Genomic DNA, 22637 nt, shown 5'->3' with positions numbered 1-22637 from the left:
CCACTATGTACATTACCCTGAATACCTACAGCTTCCAATTTGAGGATCAGTCTTTGGTGTGGAACCTTATCAAAAGCTTTTTGGAAATCTAAGTATATCATATCATATGCTTTCACCTGATCTACAGCTGCAGTTGCATGTTCAAAAAATTCTAATAAATTTGTAAGAGAAACTACAGACAATGCTAACGTCAATTAAGGCAAACTTAAAACAAAATTAGCAATGATAAGACTGGTCTGAAACTAGTCAAACAACAAGATGGCTGCCTCTCACCTGTACTCTCCTGTCTCTCTCTGTGGCAACTTGTAGATACTTCTGTTTTGATGTGATTGATATGTAAGTGTCTCAAGTGAACTGAAGATACAAACTGCACTGCAAGCACATTTTGTCTGTAAATCAGCTTTATTTGAATCAAAATATTCTCTCTAGGCACAAAGTGGCTCAACATATGCTTCAATTAAGTAATAAAATGAGGTACTGCTGAGGGCTATGGTTTAAATCCACACTTTTCAGCCTCTGATACACCATTACAACTGATTTAAAATGTGATATCACTGCACTTGCAGAACAAAAGGGAAATGTCCCTAAAATAACCAGTATTAGAATCTAATTTGCAATCATTCATAGATACAGTATTTTCCCCTCTTTTACCCACTAAGACTATCATGAACTGTCAGGAATATATACACATATTCAAACATGTCATTTTATTTTTCCCATTCTAAAGTGCTGCATGAACCCAATACATTGTCTGTTTTTCATATTAGTGCATTTTTTTTAAATAGATATCAATGTCTGAGTGTTGCTCTACTTTTGAGTTTAAACCATAGCCCAGAAGTAACTAGGACTTCACACTTCCACATTAATAGATTGCAGTCAAATGGCAGCATACTGTGCACAGTTTTGTATAAAATACAATAAATGTAACAAGACTAAAGAAAATACAAAGACATTTTTGTTAAATCAAATTCTGTTCATACAATTAAATCCAAAATAATCATTCATATTCTTTGCTACAAGGAAATAAACAAAACAAAAAATTAAAAAGATTAAAGTTTCATTATTTTAGCTTTTGTAAAAACACTTACAGCATGTACATTCAAATAAGTGTTAATTTAATTATATTACATTTTGTATTTATTTTACATATTCTACATAGGTCCAGCACAAATATATAAAGTTGACAGTGTTTGCATGTTTAAATCAGAGGTGTCTCTGGGTATTCACAATCGTGTTTCCTTCGCCGAGTGGCAGTCTGATGTCCTTATTAAATGATCACAATGGAAAGAGTTCACCTCTTCTTTCCTCAGAGATTCAATCTCTGTTCCCCCATTAGTTAATGAGCCTTTCTTCTCCTCTTTCAAGTGCTTTTTCAGCAGCATGTACACTGCCGCACACAGGAAAAATGACACAGTCCGTAAACCCATTGTCAAGCCCAGGTAAACTATTCTGGAAGAATACATGAAGGACACGGATTATGTTAGGACATGTGGGAGATGCTTGGTTTAATAAGTGGAAAAATAACATAATTGCACAACATTTAAGCCTGAAAGAAGAAACACTATCTATGAACCATTATTCATGCCGTGAGCACCACCCTTGCCCCCCCTAAACTTTCATAACAAATTTTGTTTTATATGAAAAAGCTATTTTAATGTCTTTATATATATTGATGCATTTTTTATTTTTTTGTATAACAGAACACAAAACTATATATATATATATATATATATATATATATATATATATATATATACAATGATCAGCCATAACATTATGACCATGACAGGTGAAGTGAATAACACTGATAATCTCGTTATCATGGCACCTGTCAGTGGGTGGGATATATTAGGCAGCAAGTGAACATTTTGTCCTCAAAGTTGATGTATTAGAAGCAGGAAAAATGCACAAGCTTAAGGATCTGAGCGACTTTGACAAGGGCCAAATTGTAATGGCTAGACGAATGGGTCAGAGCATCTCCAAAACTGCAGCTCTTGTGGGGTGTTCCCAGTCTGCATTAGTCAGTACCTATCAAAAGTGGTCCAAGGAAGGAAAAGTGGTGAACCGGTGACAGGGTCATGGGCAGCCAAGACTCACTGATGCACGTGGGGAGCAAAGGCTGGCCCGTGTGGTCCGGTCCAACAGACGAGCTACTGTAGCTCAAATTGCTGAAAAAGGTAATGCTGGTCTGATAGAAAGGTGTCAGAACACACAGTGCATCACAGTTTGTTGCGTATGGGGCTGCGTAGCCGCAGACCAGTCAGGGTGCCCATGCTGACCCCTGTCCACTGCCGAAAGTGCCTACAATGGGCATGTGAGCATCAGAACTGGACCACGGAGCAATGGAAGAAGGTGGCCTGGTCTGATCAATCACGAGTTCAAGGTGTTGACTTGGCCTCCAAATTCCCCAGATCTCAATCCAATCGAGCATCTGTGGGATGTGCTGGACAAACAAGTCTGATCCATGGAGGCCCCACCTCGCAACTTACAGGACTTAAAGGATCTGCTGCTAACATCTTGGTGCCAGATACCACAGCACACCTTCAGAGGTCTAGTGGAGTCCATGCCTCGACAGGTCAGGGCTGTTTTGGCGGCAAAAGGGGACCTACACAATATTAGGCAGGTGGTCATAATGTCATGGCTGATCGGTGTATATATATATATATATAGCATACTACCAGTGCTCACTTTTGGCTCTGAAAACTGGTCACAATTGCAAAAATATTCAAGAAACTGCAGATGACACATAGAAACAAGGGAAGATGTATGTTTGGGATACCAAGAGGAGATGAATGGATCTGAGAACAAACAAAAATATGTGATATCAGAGAAAGAGTGAATATGTTGAAATGGCAATGAGCCAGACACACTGTGAAAAAACAGATTAATGGCCAACTTTGTTGGCATGACATGGAATATGGAAGCTATAGGTCTCTGATATTTGTCTCTATTTAATATCACCCTGTATATGCGAGTTGTGTAGAAAAGTGAAGGGGATTCCTTCCTAAAAAAGCTGATGATGTGCTCAAGGAACAAATCAGGCAGTTAAGCAGATTTTATTATTCAAACTGTCAGATGAATGTTAGTGAATTGTGTATCAGCTACCCTAAATCACTTAAAACACAACCAGCAAAACAGTTTCAATCACAGATAGATTTTGCAACAGTGTTATATTTTGTTTTTTCTATTTGTTTTTACAAAGGTTCAACAGAGACTATTTGAAAAAAAGTGAACATTATTTTGGCATATAATCATGATCTTTGTGCTATTACATGTCTCAAAGGCTATTATGTGCAATATATCTCAGGGTTAATAATTGACAATGCACACAAGGTTTGTTAACAAATGCAATGAATTTGGCTTGCAGTGTCCATATAGACATTTCCTGGATGTAGACTAGCTGATCAACTGAATGGTCATTACACTTTTCCCCAAGGAGAAAATTAATAAAAACATGACATCATCACAAAAGACTCCATCGGAAAAGACACACACAGATCAAAGTTGTCATATAAGCCATGTAAAACACAACAGGAATCATATGGTATTGTCCTAATGAATACCATTCATGTAGTCAGAACATTATTTTCTGGACACTTTTGTTATTTGGCTCTGTTTAATCTCTAAATCCATACACATCCACCTATGTGATGTTTTTTTTTTTAATATGATTGTATTGCATTCTTATAAACTTTTCAAGTGTCTTTGGATAAAGGCATGCCAAATGAATACATAATAATAATTACCAAAGTTACCTGTAGGCCCTAGTGTCATACAGCCTGCATGCTCCCTGCCCACCACACTTTTTGCTGCCCCATTTTAGACAGGTAGTGTCAATAATAGCACCAAAATATATTGGGGCTGGGATTCCCGCTGGGGAAGGAGAGAAAACATGAATGAGGCAAAGATTGTATTGTGTTGCAAAATCATCATATACAAATAATTTTACCAATATTATTAATGGCATCTTATAGCTACTAATATTTTCTGTATTTCCAATATACAGCAGCTGTTGGAATTATGCACGTATCTGCTAGTGTTAGTTGAACCTGCTAGAAATTCCATAATTTAGAATCAGTTTTGTCACATATCTAAAAATAAAAAAATAAAACCACAAGCTTGCTTAAAATCCTCATCACTAGCAATCAGTAAAGATGGCTAATGATCCATTACTAAACACATGGCTGGTGGAACGGAGAGCCAAGTGGGATCCACTAATAAAAGTATAATTTTTCTATTTTTTAACTGTGGTTCACTGACTTACACAAATGGTTAAGTTTAAGAAACTCACCCAGTGTTCTGGTAGCCAATGTGTGGAATCCTAAAGCCAGGGATTTCAAATCAGATGTAATGCACCTACAAGGCAAAAGTGGTACACATTAATTATAGTTTTTAACTCTAGAAATAATTACATTATTACTACTAATGATCATCATAAAATAGTAGTAAGATATTGCATTACTTTATTTCAAGGATGCATGGTATATTTTATTATTATTATTATTATTATTATTATTATTATTATTATTATTTATTAGCAGACGCCCTTGTCCAGGGTGACTTACAAAATATCAGAGCAATACAAAGTGCAATAACACATTGCAGTTCTACATTTTACAAATGTAGAATGTACACAAGTGTATAGGAGATACAGTAAGCAATATATAAGGTCTTATATCCTAGATTGTAAAAACCTCTTGTGGTTACTCTAAGTACTGCATTGCCTACATTTCCTGCAAGCTAACACTAAAAGCATTTTAATTTATTTATCATGAAAGAAGATAACAGCTTTATGTTTTCAAATCAACATATACAATCTATATGCATTTAAATATATTTTCTTCCTTGTAAAGAGCAGACACACACAACACAGACGGTGCACAGTGGTATGCTGAATGACAGGTTTTGAAGTGCAGACAAGAAATGTATAAATATAACATTTATTTAAATGTATGACCTGCAGTTAATAGGTGATTAATCACAGACACTGCTCTTCTGTGCACAAAGTTAGCACTTCTAATTTGTTCAGTGCAGTGAATGCAAAAGGCCACAGATGTTTTGTAACATAAAAGCAGAGGGGAAATCCCTAAAGTTATCTTGTGTTGAGACATGCACAGTATCTAGTCATGTCAATGAATTAATTAATTCTGTGCATGCCTTTACTGTGTGCACTGCCTTCTCTCCAGATCACTTATAGTACCACCACCACCACCACCATCAGTACTGTGTTTCTATAGTGAGCAGGTCATGCCCATAAATGTACCTTATTAGTAAAATGTATCCTGGTGTGCCACCCAGTGAGATGACAAAGGAAGTGATGACGGAGAGTGCCAGGAAATAAGGGAACACTTTGTCACAGCCTTCCCTCTGTTGACAGTGTCCCACAGTGGCTGTGAGGTTCCCAGCCAGAGAGCCAGAAACTGCTATACACCTGCAGCTGTCAAACACCTGACAATGAAGAACAGCACAATTGCAGGCAATGCAGGAATGCAAAATAAATCATGCCAATTGAAACAAACAACTTATTTTTTCTTTAAAGTTTAAATATAATAATTTACAGACATTAAAATTAGAAGAAAAAAATGTTATTAGTTGTAAAAGCAACTGATAGCTTGGTATATGCAAAACCCACTTACTAACTACAGTATTGTATTGCTTATCCACAGTCCTTGAATAGTACCATTGAGGAATGTATTTAAACCTTCAGGACATTTAATGTTTTTCCTTACTGTGTTTTTGCCAGATCCACTGGACGTTCTGCAGCCGGCGAGACAAGGCGAGATATAAGTTATTCCGTTTTCCCCGCAGACTGGATCCCACTCCTTCCCAGAGCACAGGCAACCAGAGTTGCAGTCTGCTAACAATGATCTCTCGAGGTAAGAAACGTGCTGGACTCTTTGTGTATACAAAGAAGAAGAAGAAGAAGAAGAAGAAGAAGAAGAAGAAGAAGAAGAAGGAAAAAAGAAGGAAAGGTTAAATGTAGCTGATGTAAAATAGATGTTAATTGTAACCTACACCAACCACAGTTTCCAATACAGTGCATAGGGACAGATTAAGAATGGTGAAGCCCCAACTGCTACTATACCGAGAAGGAGAGTTAATTAATTTGGCAAACTGCTGTCTGACACCATCTGACAGTACATAGCTAACACACACATGAACAGATCCCATTACAAATGGAAAAAGCTGCAGAGCTACAATATTTAATCTGTTCCAACCACAAGACATGTGTCAATAGTGAAGCTCTTCAACAGTCCCCCCTCCTCTCCCATCACACCCAATTCTCCCACCGACCAAGCTTCCTTTTCTTCATTCTCATCTCTCTCGGACTCGGACTCATCTTTCCTTTCTCCTCCTAAGTCACAAACCTACAACGTGTCCCCTGGACCCTCTCCCTACTCGCCTCCTCCAAGCGACCGCTCCTGATCTTCTCCCCTTCATCTCCTCCCTCCTCAACTCCTCACTCCTCTCTGGCTGTTTCCCCTCTGCATTTAAACAAGCTGCTGTCATCCTACTCCTCAAGAAACCTACCCTTGACCTCACCTCTCGTCAGAACTACCATCCTGTCTCCCTACTCCCCTTCCTCTCAAAGACCCTCGAGCTTGCTGTCCACCATCAGCTCTCTGCATTTCTTTCCCATCACTCACTCCACTGAGACGGCTCTCCTGGCAGTCACTGACACCCTCAGCTGTGCTCGGCGGCCTCCCTCTCCTCAGTCCTCATCCTCCTTGATCTCTCCACAGCATTTGACACTGTCGATCACTCCATCCTCCTCTCCTGCCTCGCTGACCTTGGAATCTCTGGCACTGCTCTCACCTGGTTCTCCTCCTACCTCAACGACCGGACCTATCAAGTGACATGGCGAGGCTCCTTATCCACCCCCCAACCTCTCCTCACAGGCGTTCCCCAAGGCTCCGTCCTGGGCCCGCTCCTGTTCTCTCTCTACACTCGCTCCCTGGGCCCCCTCATCGCATCCCATGGTTTCTCCTACCACTTCTACGCAGATGATGCCCAGATCTTCCTGTCTTTTCCCTCTTCTGACATTCTCATCCCCTCTCGCATCTCTTCTTGTTTGTCTGCTATCTCCGCCTGGATGAACTCGCAACACCTCTAGCTCAACCTCTCCAAATCGGATCTCCTTTTTTTTCCCCCACTCTTCCTCACCTTCTGCTGATCTCTCCATCTCAATCCCCTTGGAATCTACGACACTCTCTCCTTCTTCCTCCGCTAAGAACTTAGGAGTCTCTCTTATACTTAGCACATCACCATGCTTGACACGCACCTGCAGATTATTCCTGAGCAACATATGCCGAATCAGACCCTTCCTCACCTACCACTTGACTTAGCTGCTCGTCCAGTCACTGGTCGTCTCCCGCCTGAACTACTGCAACTCCCTCCTGGCCGGCCTGCCTGCAACTACTACCCGCCCGCTCCAGCTAATCCAAAACTCTGCGGTTCGTCTGGTATTCTCTCTGCCCCGATTCGCACACACTACTCCACTGATCCGCTCCCTACACAGGCTCCCGCTACCGGCACTCATTCAGTTCAAGACACTGACCCTCACCTACCGCTGTCTCGACCACACTGCACCAAGCTACCTTCAGACCCTTGTCTTCCCATACATCCCCTCCAGACCACTGCGGTCTTGCAGTGCCAGAAGACTAACTTCCAGAGCCCGTTCCTTCTCATCCCTGGCCCGTAAGTGGTGGAACAACCTTCCCACTGAAGTCAAAACAGCAGAGTCCTTGACCTCTTTCTGGCGCTTATTCAATACACATCTTTTCAGACAGTACTTGTAATTTAGTCCTTTACTCTCCTGTAAGATAGCACTTTACAACGTTTTATTATACTACTTGCCTTGCGTTACTAATACTTGCTGTTTTTGATTTCCCCTTTGCTCCCTTTCCCTTGGCCCTTGACTGTGACCTAACATCTTGTCTGCACTCAGCTTTTATAATCCAAGATGTAAGACCTCATATATTGTATACACTTGTGTAAATTGGAATTTGTAAAATGTATTATGATTTGAATTGCACTGTATTATGTAAATTGGAATTTGTAATGTCTTATGCTTTGAACTGCACTGTATTTTTGCACTTTGTATTGTGCTTATATTTTGTAAGTCACCCTGGATAAGGGCGTCTGCCAATAAATAAATAATAATAATAATAATAATAATAGTAACTTCCACCATAGCTGTTCTCACTACAACAGCTTCAGAAACCACATTTTGGCTCCTATTTCATGCTTTCTGATTCATCAGGAGAAGACATACTTTAGGCTCATTCCGGCAGCCCTTACAGTGGCAAGGAAAACTATTTACAAAACTGGTTTGTTCCCAATCGTCCATTAATCCAAGCCTGGCTATCACATCTCCACTCCATTTTACACATTTAGATTGAGAGCTAAGCAACATATCCAACAATATCCAATATTCAAAGAAATACAATCATGGTCTGAAATGGGGTCTACGTCTTTTCATCACGGGCATTTCATCACACACATTTAATCATGGGGTACATTTAATCAGCAGCGTCAGTTCATCACCAATTTGCATATTCATCAACACTTTGCACACACACACTGTCTTTTGATTTAAATCGAATATTCTTTAATGACCTACAATTCCAAAACAGACTTTTATCAAATCCTACTGTTATGGCAGTCTGTTTTTCAACACTTTAATTTCTCCCCTTTTTATCGATTAATGCATCAGCTTGTTTACACGGGGTGTGTTCAAGTTGTGCAGATTTTCTACAGTAAGTAATACATATTGAGAGGAATACATACATATGAACCAGCATGTAAACATAATGTGCAGTACACCAGGTGAATATTTGTTGTTTGTGGTCACTGAATGTAAGTTTTTTTTGTTGTACATGTTGCATTTATTATATCTTCTCAGTTAATCTTATTTTGTAATTCACTCTGGATAAGGGCGTCTGCTAATAAATAAATAAATACATAAATAAATAATATTAATAATAATAGGCTAACTAGTTGTGATAGAGAGACAGGGAGGAGGTGGGATTAATAATAATAATAATAATAATATTAATAATAATAATATTACCTAGATGAGAGAGAGAGTGAGAGAGACATGGAGGGGGGGTTAAAATAGGTCTGTAGAACATTTATTGATGTTATATTTTACAACATAAAACAGTTTATACATATTATTTTATTAAACTCAAATTTTGAAATATATCTTTTACTTTTTACTTGATACAATGTGAAGCGCTTTGAAATGGTCCTGTCCGTCTATGAGATCTGTGTATATCAATGCAGAACAAACACATTTTCTAAAATATAGTGCCCTACACTAATACAAAATAATTAGCATTCATGATCAAAGCATTGATCCAGAGACCTGGGTTTGCAACGTGAACAAGATTGAGTTCCAAAGGATAGTTAGAAACTTGCTGAGTTGATCAGGGACAAGCAGACAAGACCTATAGCAGGTGCTAATCTGCTAATAAAATTATTATTATTATTATTATTATTAATAATAATAATAATAATAATAATAATAATAATAACAATAATATATGAATGATATGTAGAAAATCACGTGTTTCAGAAATCAACATGACTCCCTGCTAACACACAACATTGCCACAAGATTGTAGCAACGTAATAGAATGTAATTTGTGGCAATGTTGTGTGCTAGCTGGGTTATAACTTTTTCACAATGAATAATGTTATTACAAAGCCCAGATCATCGGCTATATTATATTCAGTAGACAAGAGGAGGAGAAAGACACTTTTTGTGACAAATACTATGATGGTTCTAGTGTTAAACTATTTTTAATGTTATTGTCTGCTCCTTTTATCTGACCTATTTATTAATTGTAATATATACTGTGAATAAACTGCTGTTTATTATAAAAAAATAAATACATAAAATATGAAATAAATAAATTACTAAATAAATAAATATATACATAGATGAATAAAAAAGGAAATACACTGAAATGTATTTATTTATTTATTTTGGCACAAATTACCGTCCATATTTATTTACTGAATTTAATATATACTTTCAAAAAACAACTACAACGGCTGGTCTAAAAGTCTGTGTGAAATGTGTAACTGAATATGCAAAGTGCTGATGAATATGTAAATTGGCGATGAACTGAAATGAACTGAAATGTTCATGATGAACAATCGCCAGTGATGAAAAGTGCGTGAGGAAAAGACAGGATCCCTTTGAAATTGTTAGCAGTGAGAGACTACTATAGTCTGTTCATAGTTTCCTAGGTTACTGTCTGTATACTCCTCTTCATCAATTACAGAAAATGAAAGTACAATAATAAAATGAATAATATTCATTTTACCCTTTGTATGGCACAGTCAGACCCGCCACTCTGGAGTTCTCACAGCCCATTGCAAAAAATAAAAGGGACAAAACGTAGCCCAGCAGAGAAGTCCCAAGCGCAAACTTGGCAGCTGCCATTATGCTCAGCCTGAATTTCTTCATGATGACGCCCCCAGAGAATATCCCCAGAGCCACGGCTGGAATGTTGATGACGCCTGAAATGGGATCAAATACTGTGTCACAGTTCAGAACAAATGTCTGGATTATTATGCAAGTAATTCATTTTTATCCCTGTATTAACTGAAGATTTGAATGTATATGATCAAGCTAAGTTGGACAGTAGGAATGGTCTTGCAGTAACATTTGGGTTTTTCATATGTGTTTTTCTATGGAATTCAGATTAATATTTTATTAATTTGAAGTTAAGGATCAAATTAGAGTGACATATTGGGCTAGGGTAAGACTTAGAGTTAGTCTCTATCCAACCTAAGCTTTCTTTAAGGGGTTGTTTTAATATTGACTTAGCTTATTTGGCTGTACATTTGTGTGTGCTGTGGGGGAAAGATATTAACATCCTATCCTGCCTTTGTCCTTGGTGTGCTGTTACTCCTAACTTGGTTATCAGCAGTTCCCTTTCCTTTCTTGCAATGTATTATCTGCAAATTACCTTCCAATGCAACTGGCAAGTCAGAAGTTAATGATTATTATTCATGAGTAATGATTATAATATTGATGAGATGGGAAGGCTTAGTTTAGAAAGCCAATGAAATCACTGGTATAGTTATAAGAAATGACCATTCAGACACTGATTATAATATGTTAAGGCCCCTTGAGGGTATGTCCCAGAGGGGGTATAAAAGCTTTGTTATATCTTAAAACTTTTGGAGAATAGTGTCATGCTGGCCTAAAATCATTTGAGTTCTGAGTTGCGCTGTTCCTCCTGTGCACATAATAAATTCTGATTAGAACTCCCGACTCCAAATCGTTTTTCCACCACAGTGACTTCAAAGTTTGGTGTTGACTAGGGCTGGGCTGGGCAGGGTTTCAGGCTGTTGTTTAGTATTGTAGTTCAGAATAAGATTCTGAAAATGATTTAGATGTTAGGCTACATAATTGTTATTTCAGTATGAAGTGAAGATTTAGATGTTTAAAACAATTATCAGAAAATTAAAATGGAAAATTCAAAAATATGATTTTCCAAGATTTTGATTTTAAAACATGTGCCGATGTTTACATGCAATAATAAAATGTTACTAATATGTGAAGATACTGAATAAAGTTATTTATAGTTACTCTTCATGTTTACATTGTAAAATAAAAAAGTTATAATGATGAGTTACAATTAGCATAACAACATTTACCCATTAGAAAGTTGGCTTTTGAGGCAGACTGTCCATAGTGTTGCTCAATGTACTTTGGCTTATATGTGACCATGCCAATCAGGGAGTTAAACTGGATAATAGTTATGCAGAGGTACAAGAAGTAGATAGGATTTCCAAGCAGGTTTTTCAAGGCTGGGAGGAAATCTGCAAGAAAACATGAATAGTGATCAGAAAAATGATGAATTAGTGCAAAATCTGTCTCCTCATTATGCCTGTAGTAAACAATAGAGTTAAAAAAACATCAGCAGGCAATCTTCATCTGCCTTTGGTTGGAAGGTCCTTCCCAATGTTCAGGTTATGAAGATTCTGACAACTCATGTGGCTTGATTATAGTGGACATGCATGCTTACATAAAGGGGTCCTCTAAAAAGGTCTAAATCTGGATCACCGAGTGTGAAAAATCTTTACCTTTTGCCATCTCTGAAAAGTTGACAGGTTCCTCAGCTACATATTTTTGCTCCATGGGAGACTCCTTGATGAACCTCAGCTGTTCAGACGAACACCTTGAATTCTGGCGGGTAACAGGTCTTGGCAGCGACTTAGGCAGGAACCAGAAAGGTATGGCAGATAGGAGGGTGATGACACCAGCTATTAAATACCCCAGCCACCATGCACCCACCCAGCGGGCATCTCCTGGGGTAATTGTAATACTCTCTGGAAAGAAAGAAGAAATCACAATATATTGGTACACATCCAGCTATGTGTGGTGATTCTTTTATTCCACTGAACACTTCCTTCCAATTTTATTAATAACTAAGTACTCACAAATGTGTGTTTAAGTTTGTGTATTTATCAGTTTGTTTGTTTTCTGAAATGGGTTAGTTAGTGTGTCAAAGAACCTCCACACACAGAAGACAAACAGGATCATAACAGTGACATGAAAGTTGAGTTCCTGTTGCACCACATTCACACTGGCTTTCAATGCCAGAAAATTGCCGGCAAGGATCCATTCACACAGAAAACAGAGATTGCAGGGAAGAGTGCTGTAGCCATGGGAACAAGACTCTACAGAAGCATGTGGATTTGAGAGAGGGGGACATGGACCGATACTCTGGACATTTTTGTATAGTTCGATATTTTCCCCGTTTTGCCAGTTTCCTTCATTGTATTTACTGGGCTATTGACTCTAATCAGGGTGCCGGTTCGGTTTGGACTCACTAGCAAAAACTAGCCAGGAGGGAAAGGCAAATGATATGTCAATCTAGGTGCATTTTCGCGCTATGTCCAGTTCATCAGTTGTATGGTTGTGTGTTTTTGCGGTGTGGTCACTGGACCAGCGGTCAAAGATCATTTGAACCAATGAACCCAGTGTGAGACTTGGTTCTCGGTTCATGGTCGCATGACGAGAGGCGTTGTGTGGGTCTTGACATATACTGCAGCAAAGTTAAATCATCTAAAATAAATGAGAAAAAAAAGTATGACATTACATTGTGTGCATATCTATATCCTCCAAATGTCTGGGTTTGTAGACCTGTGATTGATTGATTGCTCAAAACTTATTTTTCATTTTTTAAAGTTTGACATTACTGCATTAAAATCAAATTAAAAAACTCGAAACAAACTACCATCAGTGTCACTTTAATGCAGTCTAAAGGCTTGTTCACACTAGAGGTTTGTTTCGTATTCAGTGCGGTTCGGTTCGGTTCTTTTGGAAAATAGTGTGAACAACACATTTCGATTGGCAAACGAACCGAACCGAACCGAAATGAAATTAACTCCAACCACCGAAAGAGTTGGTCACAGTCCGTTTGGCAAAATAACTGAGATTGGTTCGCTTGGAAATCTTGAATGTAACACTGGGAGGTCTCGGTTATTTTTCAAGAAAAAAAAAAAGAACTCCACATTTCACCGAATAATGTGTAGTTTTGACTGTATAGTACCACCTAAAATAACATGCACATTTATGTTTTTATTCATTTACTTATTGTTAATGGTAACATCAGTAATCTGACAACAATTGGATATTGGGCTATATTCATAGGGTGTTACAAAAGGTATTTCAAATTATTTTCTAAATGGACTATAATGAAAATTAAAATTAAAGTACAATTTTATCTAAAGATGCTGTCTGTGAGTGAATCATTTTTCAAACATTTTGTGGCCTATTTGTACTTTTGTGTGTGAAAATAATTGTCAGAAATAATGTGCTATAAAAACTTAATTTAATGTATTATGTAAAGTAGCACTATATAATATGACAGTAGCAGTAAAATACTCTTAGATAGATATTTAGGGGACATCACACTACTGTGTTATGGTATATTTTTATATAGGCAAAACAATCACTATTCGGCAGCGTAACACTGATTATAATATTCACATAAGTTAGCAGCGTATGTTTGTCTTCAGTAACTGCATACAGTATGTTTAAATATTGGATGTGAAATCGTCACAGATTCTAAAAATTAATTGCTTTGCTGGTCATATCTGCGTACATCCTGCACAATGTGAATGCACCTGTGTATTATTCGGTTGTATCAGAAGTAGACTGTCAAATGTGTTTGGACTACTGCATGTTACTTTATTGCTGTCATATGTATTTGTTATTGTATGCGTTATGCTGCCATTTCGTATGCACTAATCATGTAAAATGTAAATATGTTTTATTAATACAAAATGAACCAAGCTCACTTGATTATTGCAATATGAACACAAGTGATCTGAGTCCTGAGAAAACACGGAAGTGAAACACAAAAACGCACCCGTTTCCAAACGACCTGAGCACATTTGTGACAGTGAGCACACCGATACATTGTTTCAAAGCAACGAACCTACCTGATTTAGTTTGAAACGAACCCAGTGTGAGGGGGGGTAACACGTTTGCCTGTATATAGATATTATATTTTGTATGATTTATTTATCTGACATATGTGTGACAATAGTTAGCATTACATACGCCAATCTATTGGTTCATCAATAACACTCAGAATTACTGCAACTATGTTATTTTCAAACTCTGCCATTTCTAACAATCCATTCTGTTTCTCGTTACGGTCACAAGTTCTTGTTCAAACTACGGTGGCTTAACCTTGTTGTGTTGTGGTCACAAAAATGTGCCCCTATTCTGATTGGTTACATCAGTTAGATGAGCACTGTGTCGACCATGCAAGGACATGTGTCATCTGACAGCGATCATTTTCCTGCTCTATTCACACAGACACATTGCCGAAAAAAGTGCTGGCAATTAGACTATGAACCTTCCCGGAAAATAGCCAGCAATAACCCATTCACACAGAAAACAGAGATTGCAGGGAAGAATGCTGTAGCCATGGGGACAAGACTCTACAAAAGCATGTGGATTTGTTGACCATGCCGACAACAAAATGCCACCAAATTGCCGGCAATTGTTTCAGTGTGAATGGGGTTTAATACAATACAATGAGTAATACACATAATGCAATGATAAATTTGACTTAAACTCCTCTATTGCAGCACATCATGCACAAATGGCATTGTGAAAAACAGTAGTACAAAACAATTTAAACACTATTTTGTATACGATTAATTATACATGACTCCACTTCTATCCAATATAACATTTGGGGATAGTCATGTGACCATCTTGACTGGTAAAAAAGAAAGTACATAAGTAAATATTCGGGATGTGATGGCCAAACAAGGGGAACATGCCAAACACTTATCTGTCACATGAAATAAATACTTATTATAAAATAATAAAATACAATAAAGGTAATAGTAATATGAAACTATAGTAATTACATTTAATGCTGAATATTTTCATTAGATGATTAAAATATGATACATTTTAATATTTTTTTTTAACTTTTAGAATGTTCAATAACCTTATTTATGTATGTATGTATGTATGTATGTATGTATGTATGTATGTATGTATGTATGTATTTATTTATTAGCAGATGCCCTTATCTAGGCATCCTCATAATTTCATTATTGTTTATTATTATTTTAATAATATTATGAAACATAGTTACAGATGTATAAATTATATTAATCCCTTTTATAAAGTTATACAATTAATCCTTGGGGACAGTAAAGGTAAAATACCATATTTTTTTCTAGTCAATAAATCATATTGCCTGCAATAGATTAATGATTATTCTGTGAATTACAATTACTGCATTTGACCATTAGGGGAAATGTATTCTATGCAGTTCACCATATTCCACCAGTCTGAGATTATGTAATCATTTGAATCATGCAGGAAATTAATTATGAAAGATTATAGCCATGTATATCAGTATGGTTGCAAAAACTGACAGGAATGCCTGTAGGTTTAGGAGAGACAGCACCTCAGCTGAATGTGTGTGTGTGTGTGTGTGTGTGTGTGTGTGTGTGTGTGTGTGTGTGTATGTATTTGGAACCAAAATGCTTTGTATATGTTTACTTAGTATGGTCATACACATACAAGCAAACAAATAACAAAAATATACAGAAGCTGAAGAATTAAACACATTTAACAGGAGAATTGTACTCACCCATATCCACAAATCCAATGTCAACATATATTCTGGCACATAGTGATCCCAGTAAATACCCAAACACTGGACCGATAATGGATATTGTCTGGACACATCCTAACAAAATATATAGAACCTTATGAAGCTCAAATTAAAGAATAGAAATTGGGCAAACACAATTATTTTCTGCATACCATTGTATGTTCATATATAATAGTTTAATATTAACTAACAGACTTTGAGAAACTCCAAAGCAATCAGTTTTGGCAGTCAAACGTTTACCTCTGTTCATTCAACAGTTTAATATCACCTGAAACAGTGTTCAACAAACTTATAAAATACTTGGTTATAAAATAAGTACAGATGAACAATGTGTATTGATTTAAATCAATAGTTGTGTGAATGGAGTACTACAGGTTATCAGTGTGCTACAATGAGTGAAAAAACAACAACATAAAAACCTATTGACATAATCCTCACAGACACAGAGACTCAGACGAGAGTCAGTTGATCCTTTGTGGGCTACATGTAATTAATTAATCAAGTAAAAATGAAGACCTAGACATAACAAGCAACTGAAACACAATTAGTAATCTACAGATAAAGAGCACAGCACAGATGATCCAACTGGATTTTCAAAAAACGTGCCAAACAGAGCAATGGTTTAGTCAGAATATACATCAGCTATCCATCTTGTTTTATTGTATGATTTGCTTTTGTCTGGTCTTCTGTCTGGTACTAGATTCAGGAGCCCTAGTGAATTTACCGATGTAGAAAGCAGCGTTTTCTGCTCTTGCATAATCATCGATATAGGAAATTCCCAATGGTTGCACGGGCGTTTCTCCAATTCCTCGCAAAACGTTCCCCAGGAAAACGTAGATCCACATGGAGAGTCCGGCCTCCGTCTCACAGTCTGTGGGCAATGGTATTGAGACACAATGCATAATGGATTCATAAAGAATCACTGCAAGAACAAATCAGTCATATTTTGCCTCTACCCCTGGAAGCTCTTAGCAGTTGCCCGAAATACAGATTGGAAAATATACATATTTTTTAAATATCTCATATTTATTGATATTGTTATTAGTATTAGTAGTAGAAGATGTAGTACTAATTACAACTGACTCAAGTCAATGGGACCACAAAGAAGAACATAAAAATAATATGTACACTACCAGTCAAAAGTTTTAGAACAGTTTTTCCAGTTTGTATTGAAATGTACATAGTTAAATGTCTTAATGTACTCTGAAATTAAAGCATAGAACAATTTATTGGAATTGGAGATAAAAAAGAAATCATGGAATTGTTTTAACAAAATTTAACCCCTTAAGCTGGCAAAACCCTCTGGTACCCTTTAAAGGGCACTAAATATGTGTGCTTCTCTTTAATCCCATGTGTACTCTTCACTGTTGTGTTATTTGTCAAGCATTTGGTATCCCATGAAAGCTGAGACTCTGAAGCATTCTCTGATGCAGACTGTGCATTTACCCCCAAGGCTCTGAATGACAGTGGGTGACACGGAAACTGTAAATCGGATGTGATTGAGAATGAAACACCAAGAGAATGAGCTTTCAAACGATGTGCGCTTTTTGGGAATACAGTGTAACTTCAATGCACAGGAGCTGCACGTAACACTGCCAAATAATGTTTAAGAGGATGTAGTAACACAGTATATAACTCTAAAATGTACATTATTTTTCAGTAACTTTTTTTTTTAATCTCTGGCAGTTAACCGCTTACCTTTGTATCATTTCAGGTTATTCACTGGACTTGAACTGCTTAAATTTAAATAAAAACTGGAAATATGGGGGTGTTCTAAAACTTTTGACTGGTAGTATATATATAATTGTATTACAACACTTTGGAAACCAATGTGAATCAGAATTAATTCACATGGAGTATTCTGTCCAATAGGAACCCTGCTGGCAGGAGAGACCCGCCCCTGGTGTCTGTGAAAAGTCTCCTCCTGACTGCAGCTCCCTGCCATTTCTTCTTTCACCTGTCCGTGAATGTGCTTTACTGCTATTCGTTTGCGATTGCCTTAAAGCTTTGAGAAGTGTGCTCACCTGTTCTTCAGAGTGTATTCAAATTTTTACTGTCTCTTCAGGGTTCGGACTACGGTTTCCTTATTATTATTATTATTATTATTATTATTATTATTATTATTATTTGCTTCTCTTCGGAGGTAAGTGTGCGGTAGGAGTCTCGATCAGAGCTGGCCTCGGTCCCTCCATGGAGATCTATTGCACGGATTTTACCTTCTTGTACCATTATTCTTTCTTACAGTTTTGAGTGGTGTAGGAGAGGACAGAGATGGAGACTACTCCACTGGAGCAGCCTCCCCGTGGCTGGTTGGTGAGCGCCCCCCGCTCTATCCTCCGGATTCTCTTGACCTCTGTCCGTGGATTTTAAACCACTCCATACGTCCAGAGCAACGCTTGACAAAATCCTGTCGACCTCAACCTCATCGACCTTGACCAACTGTCAATCCCTCGACTCTTCTGTCCATATCCACCTACCCTGTTGATACCTAGACCTTTCTGTCGATATCGACCTTGACCTTAATCGACCTTGTCAACCTTCGTGTTCCATCGACTTCTCAACAACATCACGACCTGCTCTTGACCTCTGGACGCCAATGTCAACCTCTCGGACCTTCACGTCGACAACCTTAACTTAAACATCGAGGGGGACAGCATCAGAGCTGAGGAATTTGGCTACAAGAGCTGTCGACCTACTTAGAGAGTCTGACCAAAGGAGACATAGACACGGATCTGTTAACTGGGATGAAGCCAAAGGGGGCTTTCCACCGTTGTTCAGAGTGCCAGGGCTTATGCATGCGCTGTCTGGACGAGGAGCATTCCCAGAATGCACTGACGGGAGAAGGGGGCTGCGTTCACTGTGCGGCATTTACGGAGGCCACGCACTGTAAGAAGGCCAGGAACTCCCCATCAGCTGCCCGCCGCTCTTCTGTGGGCTTGGCTCCGAACCGCCCCCCGGCTAGTGTCTCTCCAAGAAGACGGCACTCGTCCTCCTCTCGAGCCTCACCGGTGAGGGCGCAGTCTGTCTCCCCCTCTCCATCTCCTCACAGGCGCTCCCCTGGGAGGAGAATGCGCTCCCCCAGACGAAGGTCCCAGAGAGCGAGGCACTCCTGCTCCAGATCTGCCAGATGCTTCGCTCCGTGAACTCCTCCACTTGGGTCGACCTCTTCGCTACACAGGTGACGACCCACTGTCCTCTGTGGTGCTCCCTGGAGACGGGAGGTGCCCCCCTGGGTGTGGACGCCTTTGCTCACCCATGGCCCATGAAAGGACTGAGCGGTGCTCCCTTTGAGCCCATCTCCACAATGGAGCTCCGCTTCCTCTCGCTCAAGGTAACCTTCCTTGTAGCGATAATGTCGGCAAGGAGAATTAGTGAAATTCATGCCTTGTCTGTGGATAAAGCCTGTCTGATCTTCTCGGGATGCAACGACAGAGTCACTCTCAGGACAAACCCGGCCTTCCTGCCCAAGGTTGTGTCGGCATTCCACATAAACCAACCTAGAGTCTTTCCATCCCCCTCCACATGCATCGGATGAGGACTGCAGACTACACACACTTTGCCCTGTCCGGGCTTTGAGGTGTTATATGCAGAGGACTATGCAGAGCTGCAAATCCGACCAGCTGTTTGTCTGCTACGATTCCACCACGAGAGGGAGGGCGGTATCCAAACAGCGACTGGCGCACTGGGATGTCATCCGGCTCACCTACGAGACTGCTAATGTTCCCATGCCTGAACACATCTCAGCGCACTAAACAAGGGGACAAGCCACATCGTTGGCTCTCTTTCATGGTGCCACCATTTAACAGACCCTCAACGTGGCGGCCTGGCTGCGCCCAAGCTTGGGCTCCCAGGTACTTCAAACTGCTAGCCCTCAGGTGCTGTGAGGCTCTGCTATCCTTGTCATTATGGGTTTAGGCTTAGTCAGGTGTCCGGACTCGCGACAGCTCTAGTATAGTCTTCCCATTAGGTAATGGCTGTCTTTCGATTTGAAAGGGAACAATAGGTTATTATAATAACCCCCGGTTCCCTGAAAAAGAAAGACAGCCATTACTCTTCAGGGCTCGCTCGACCAGACGACCTTCCTGATGAAGAAATGGCAGGGAGCTGCAGTCAGGAGGAGACTTTTCACAGACACCGGGGGCAGGTCTTCCTCCTGCCAGCAGGGCCCCTATTGGGCAGCTTTGGTACATGCTTTAAATGATTTGCAGGTCAGAAGGCTCTTCCCATTAGGTAATGGCTGTCTTTCTTTTTCAGGGAACTGGGGTTATGATAATAACCTATCATTTTAAATCAACCCTGGATTATTCACCAGAAGCATCAGCACTTTGTTAAAACAATAACATGATAGAGTACAGGTTTATACTTTGCCATTTGTGGGTAGGTCAAAGTTTTGATTTGCTCTAACCCTTTGTGTAACACCTGAATCAAGATTCAAAAGGCAGCTCTTCTCTATACATTTAAATATTGATGAGATGAGATGGGACCAATCAAAAAATTATAGTTTTAATTAAGCAAGTGATTAGGTCACTGGGGTGGAAGAGAGCTCCACTGCAACATAGAAATAGGAGATGCAGGATGTTTCCATCACCATGACGACTAAATCCAAGTGCTATGAGGCTGACATGGGTATAAAGATTAGTCTAATGGGATGAAAATGTGATGGATATGGGGGGAAATTATTTGTACATTATTTTGCAACATTAACATCAATGACTCCATGTGGTCAGGGTAATACGTATGGACAACATTGTTTTAATATTGTCCTTGTCAAATCCAAAAAACCTAACTGTGTTAGGTAGAAAGATAGCTTGACCACTGTCAATTCTTAACGCCCTCATCTTGAAATACATTGGCTATATAAGAAACTGTCATGAAGAAACTATACATTAAGTGACCAGGTCAACATAAGTTAACAGGAACGTTGTTTATTCTGTTATTCATTATTATATCCATGTTGGCAAATAAAAGACACAGAATTGCAAAAAAAAAAAAAAACAACCATCAAAACTTAACGCCCATGATAATTAATTCAGGGTTCAGTTATAATTGTACTGCTACACAGTAAATCAGTAGCGTAACTTCATAATAATGAACAGTGAATACATTACCTGCACTTGGCACTATAGATGGCTTGTCACGAGCTGTCACTGCCTCATGTGAATTTGCTGGACAAGGAGAAAGGTTGTTTGTTGAGTTCACTGATGATCTAATTGTCGTTTCAAACTTATAGCTGTGTAAAAAACACCAATTTTCTGTTTAGCACCAGAAACAGAAAACCATCTACTGTAGTACCATTGAATCAGTAAAACATTTACAGTCTGTTAAACAGTGGGACAATACAATGTTCAGTACATACAACATACTGTACTGCCCTCTCCAGCATGATATTTGTCCTGATGGCAGTGCTTCCTAGGCAAAACAGGAAGTAAGCATACGAGGACAGAACAATAACATACCGCTGGAGTTCTATCCTCTTAATTAATTTAGTACCGTTCAAAAAAGTTATAAATTGATTTGCATGTTAATGAGGGAAATAAGTATTTGACCCCTTCGACTTAGTACTTGGTGGCAAAACCCTTGTTGGCAATCACAGAGGTCACTACGTTTCTTGTAGTAACATGCAAATCAATTTATAACTTTTTTGAAATGCGTTTTTCTGGATTTTTTTGTTGTTATTCTGTCTCTCACTGTTAAAATACACCTACCATTACAATTATAGACTGATCATTTCTTTGTCAGTGGGCAAACGTACACAATCAGCAGGGGATCAAATACTTTTTTCCCTCACTGTATCTTATCTGGACACCATTGACTAATCACATTTTTTCTCTGGGATCAAAGCAATAAACGCCAATCTCACTAAACATTTCCTGACAGGAATATTCCTCTTGCTTACCGTCCAATGAAGAAATGTGGCATTGCTATTAGAAACGTTCCAATGGACATCAGGAGGCACCCAACTGCAATAATTTTTGGTCTGTGAAGCTTGGCCCCGAAGTAGCTCACGAACGCTATGACCAGCAAATTCCCTGAGAAATCAAACGTCCAGCATTATCCCACTGTAATGTGTGTGATGAGTTAATTTGGTACCATGCTCCACTGCAACTCATGCTTTGTCGCTAGCAGGAGACAACTGTGTCCCAACCTGCCCAAAACAGATGTCACTTACACTAGGAGACATTAAAAATTATATAAAAGTGATACTCTTTAAAAGCAGGGGTGTTGGCGCTCAACTGCAGTATACCATGGTAAAACCCACTTCAGACGTAGGCAAGCAAAGTAAAATCATTGTTAAGCATAGCGAGGTAACATTCATTAGGGTAACCATGCTAGCTAAATCCATTACAGGTAAATGCATTTGTCCTGCCTATTTCTTTACATACCTAGGTAACTAATTTGTCCAACTTAAATCCTCTCAATCCTGATTCAGACAGGTCAGGTTCCCCTTCCCAGTTC

The 22637-nt window shown here is 38.8% G+C and overlaps 1 protein-coding gene across 5 annotated transcripts in view; it reads right to left on the bottom strand.

Moving 5' to 3' along the window:
- Positions 1–383: 383 nt before the first annotated feature.
- LOC136750466 (solute carrier organic anion transporter family member 1C1) overlaps positions 384–22637 on the bottom strand; it is a 41842-nt gene continuing 19588 nt past the window's right edge. For 2 of the 5 annotated variants that reach the window (XM_066705600.1, XM_066705604.1), the window contains 12 exons: positions 22078–22210; positions 21290–21411; positions 16906–17052; positions 16158–16256; positions 12109–12354; positions 11680–11844; positions 10338–10533; positions 5730–5895; positions 5264–5448; positions 4292–4356; positions 3756–3873; positions 384–1449 (listed from right to left, as the gene is read on the bottom strand). In XM_066705600.1, coding sequence (XP_066561697.1) covers positions 1224–1449; positions 3756–3873; positions 4292–4356; positions 5264–5448; positions 5730–5895; positions 10338–10533; positions 11680–11844; positions 12109–12354; positions 16158–16256; positions 16906–17052; positions 21290–21411; positions 22078–22210 — 1868 coding nt within the window. In that variant the 3' untranslated portion in view covers positions 384–1223. Of the gene's footprint in view, positions 2799–3746; positions 3874–4291; positions 4357–5263; positions 5449–5729; positions 5896–10337; positions 10534–11679; positions 11845–12108; positions 12355–16157; positions 16257–16905; positions 17053–21289; positions 21412–22077; positions 22211–22637 lie in introns of those variants that run through there. The other 3 variants (XM_066705605.1, XM_066705602.1, XM_066705601.1) reach the window with 3 other exon arrangements.

The sequence above is a fragment of the Amia ocellicauda genome, chromosome 5 (genome assembly GCF_036373705.1).
Source record: "Amia ocellicauda isolate fAmiCal2 chromosome 5, fAmiCal2.hap1, whole genome shotgun sequence".
Taxonomy (NCBI): Eukaryota; Metazoa; Chordata; class Actinopteri; order Amiiformes; family Amiidae; genus Amia; species Amia ocellicauda.
This window is presented reverse-complemented; position numbering and strand designations above follow the sequence as displayed.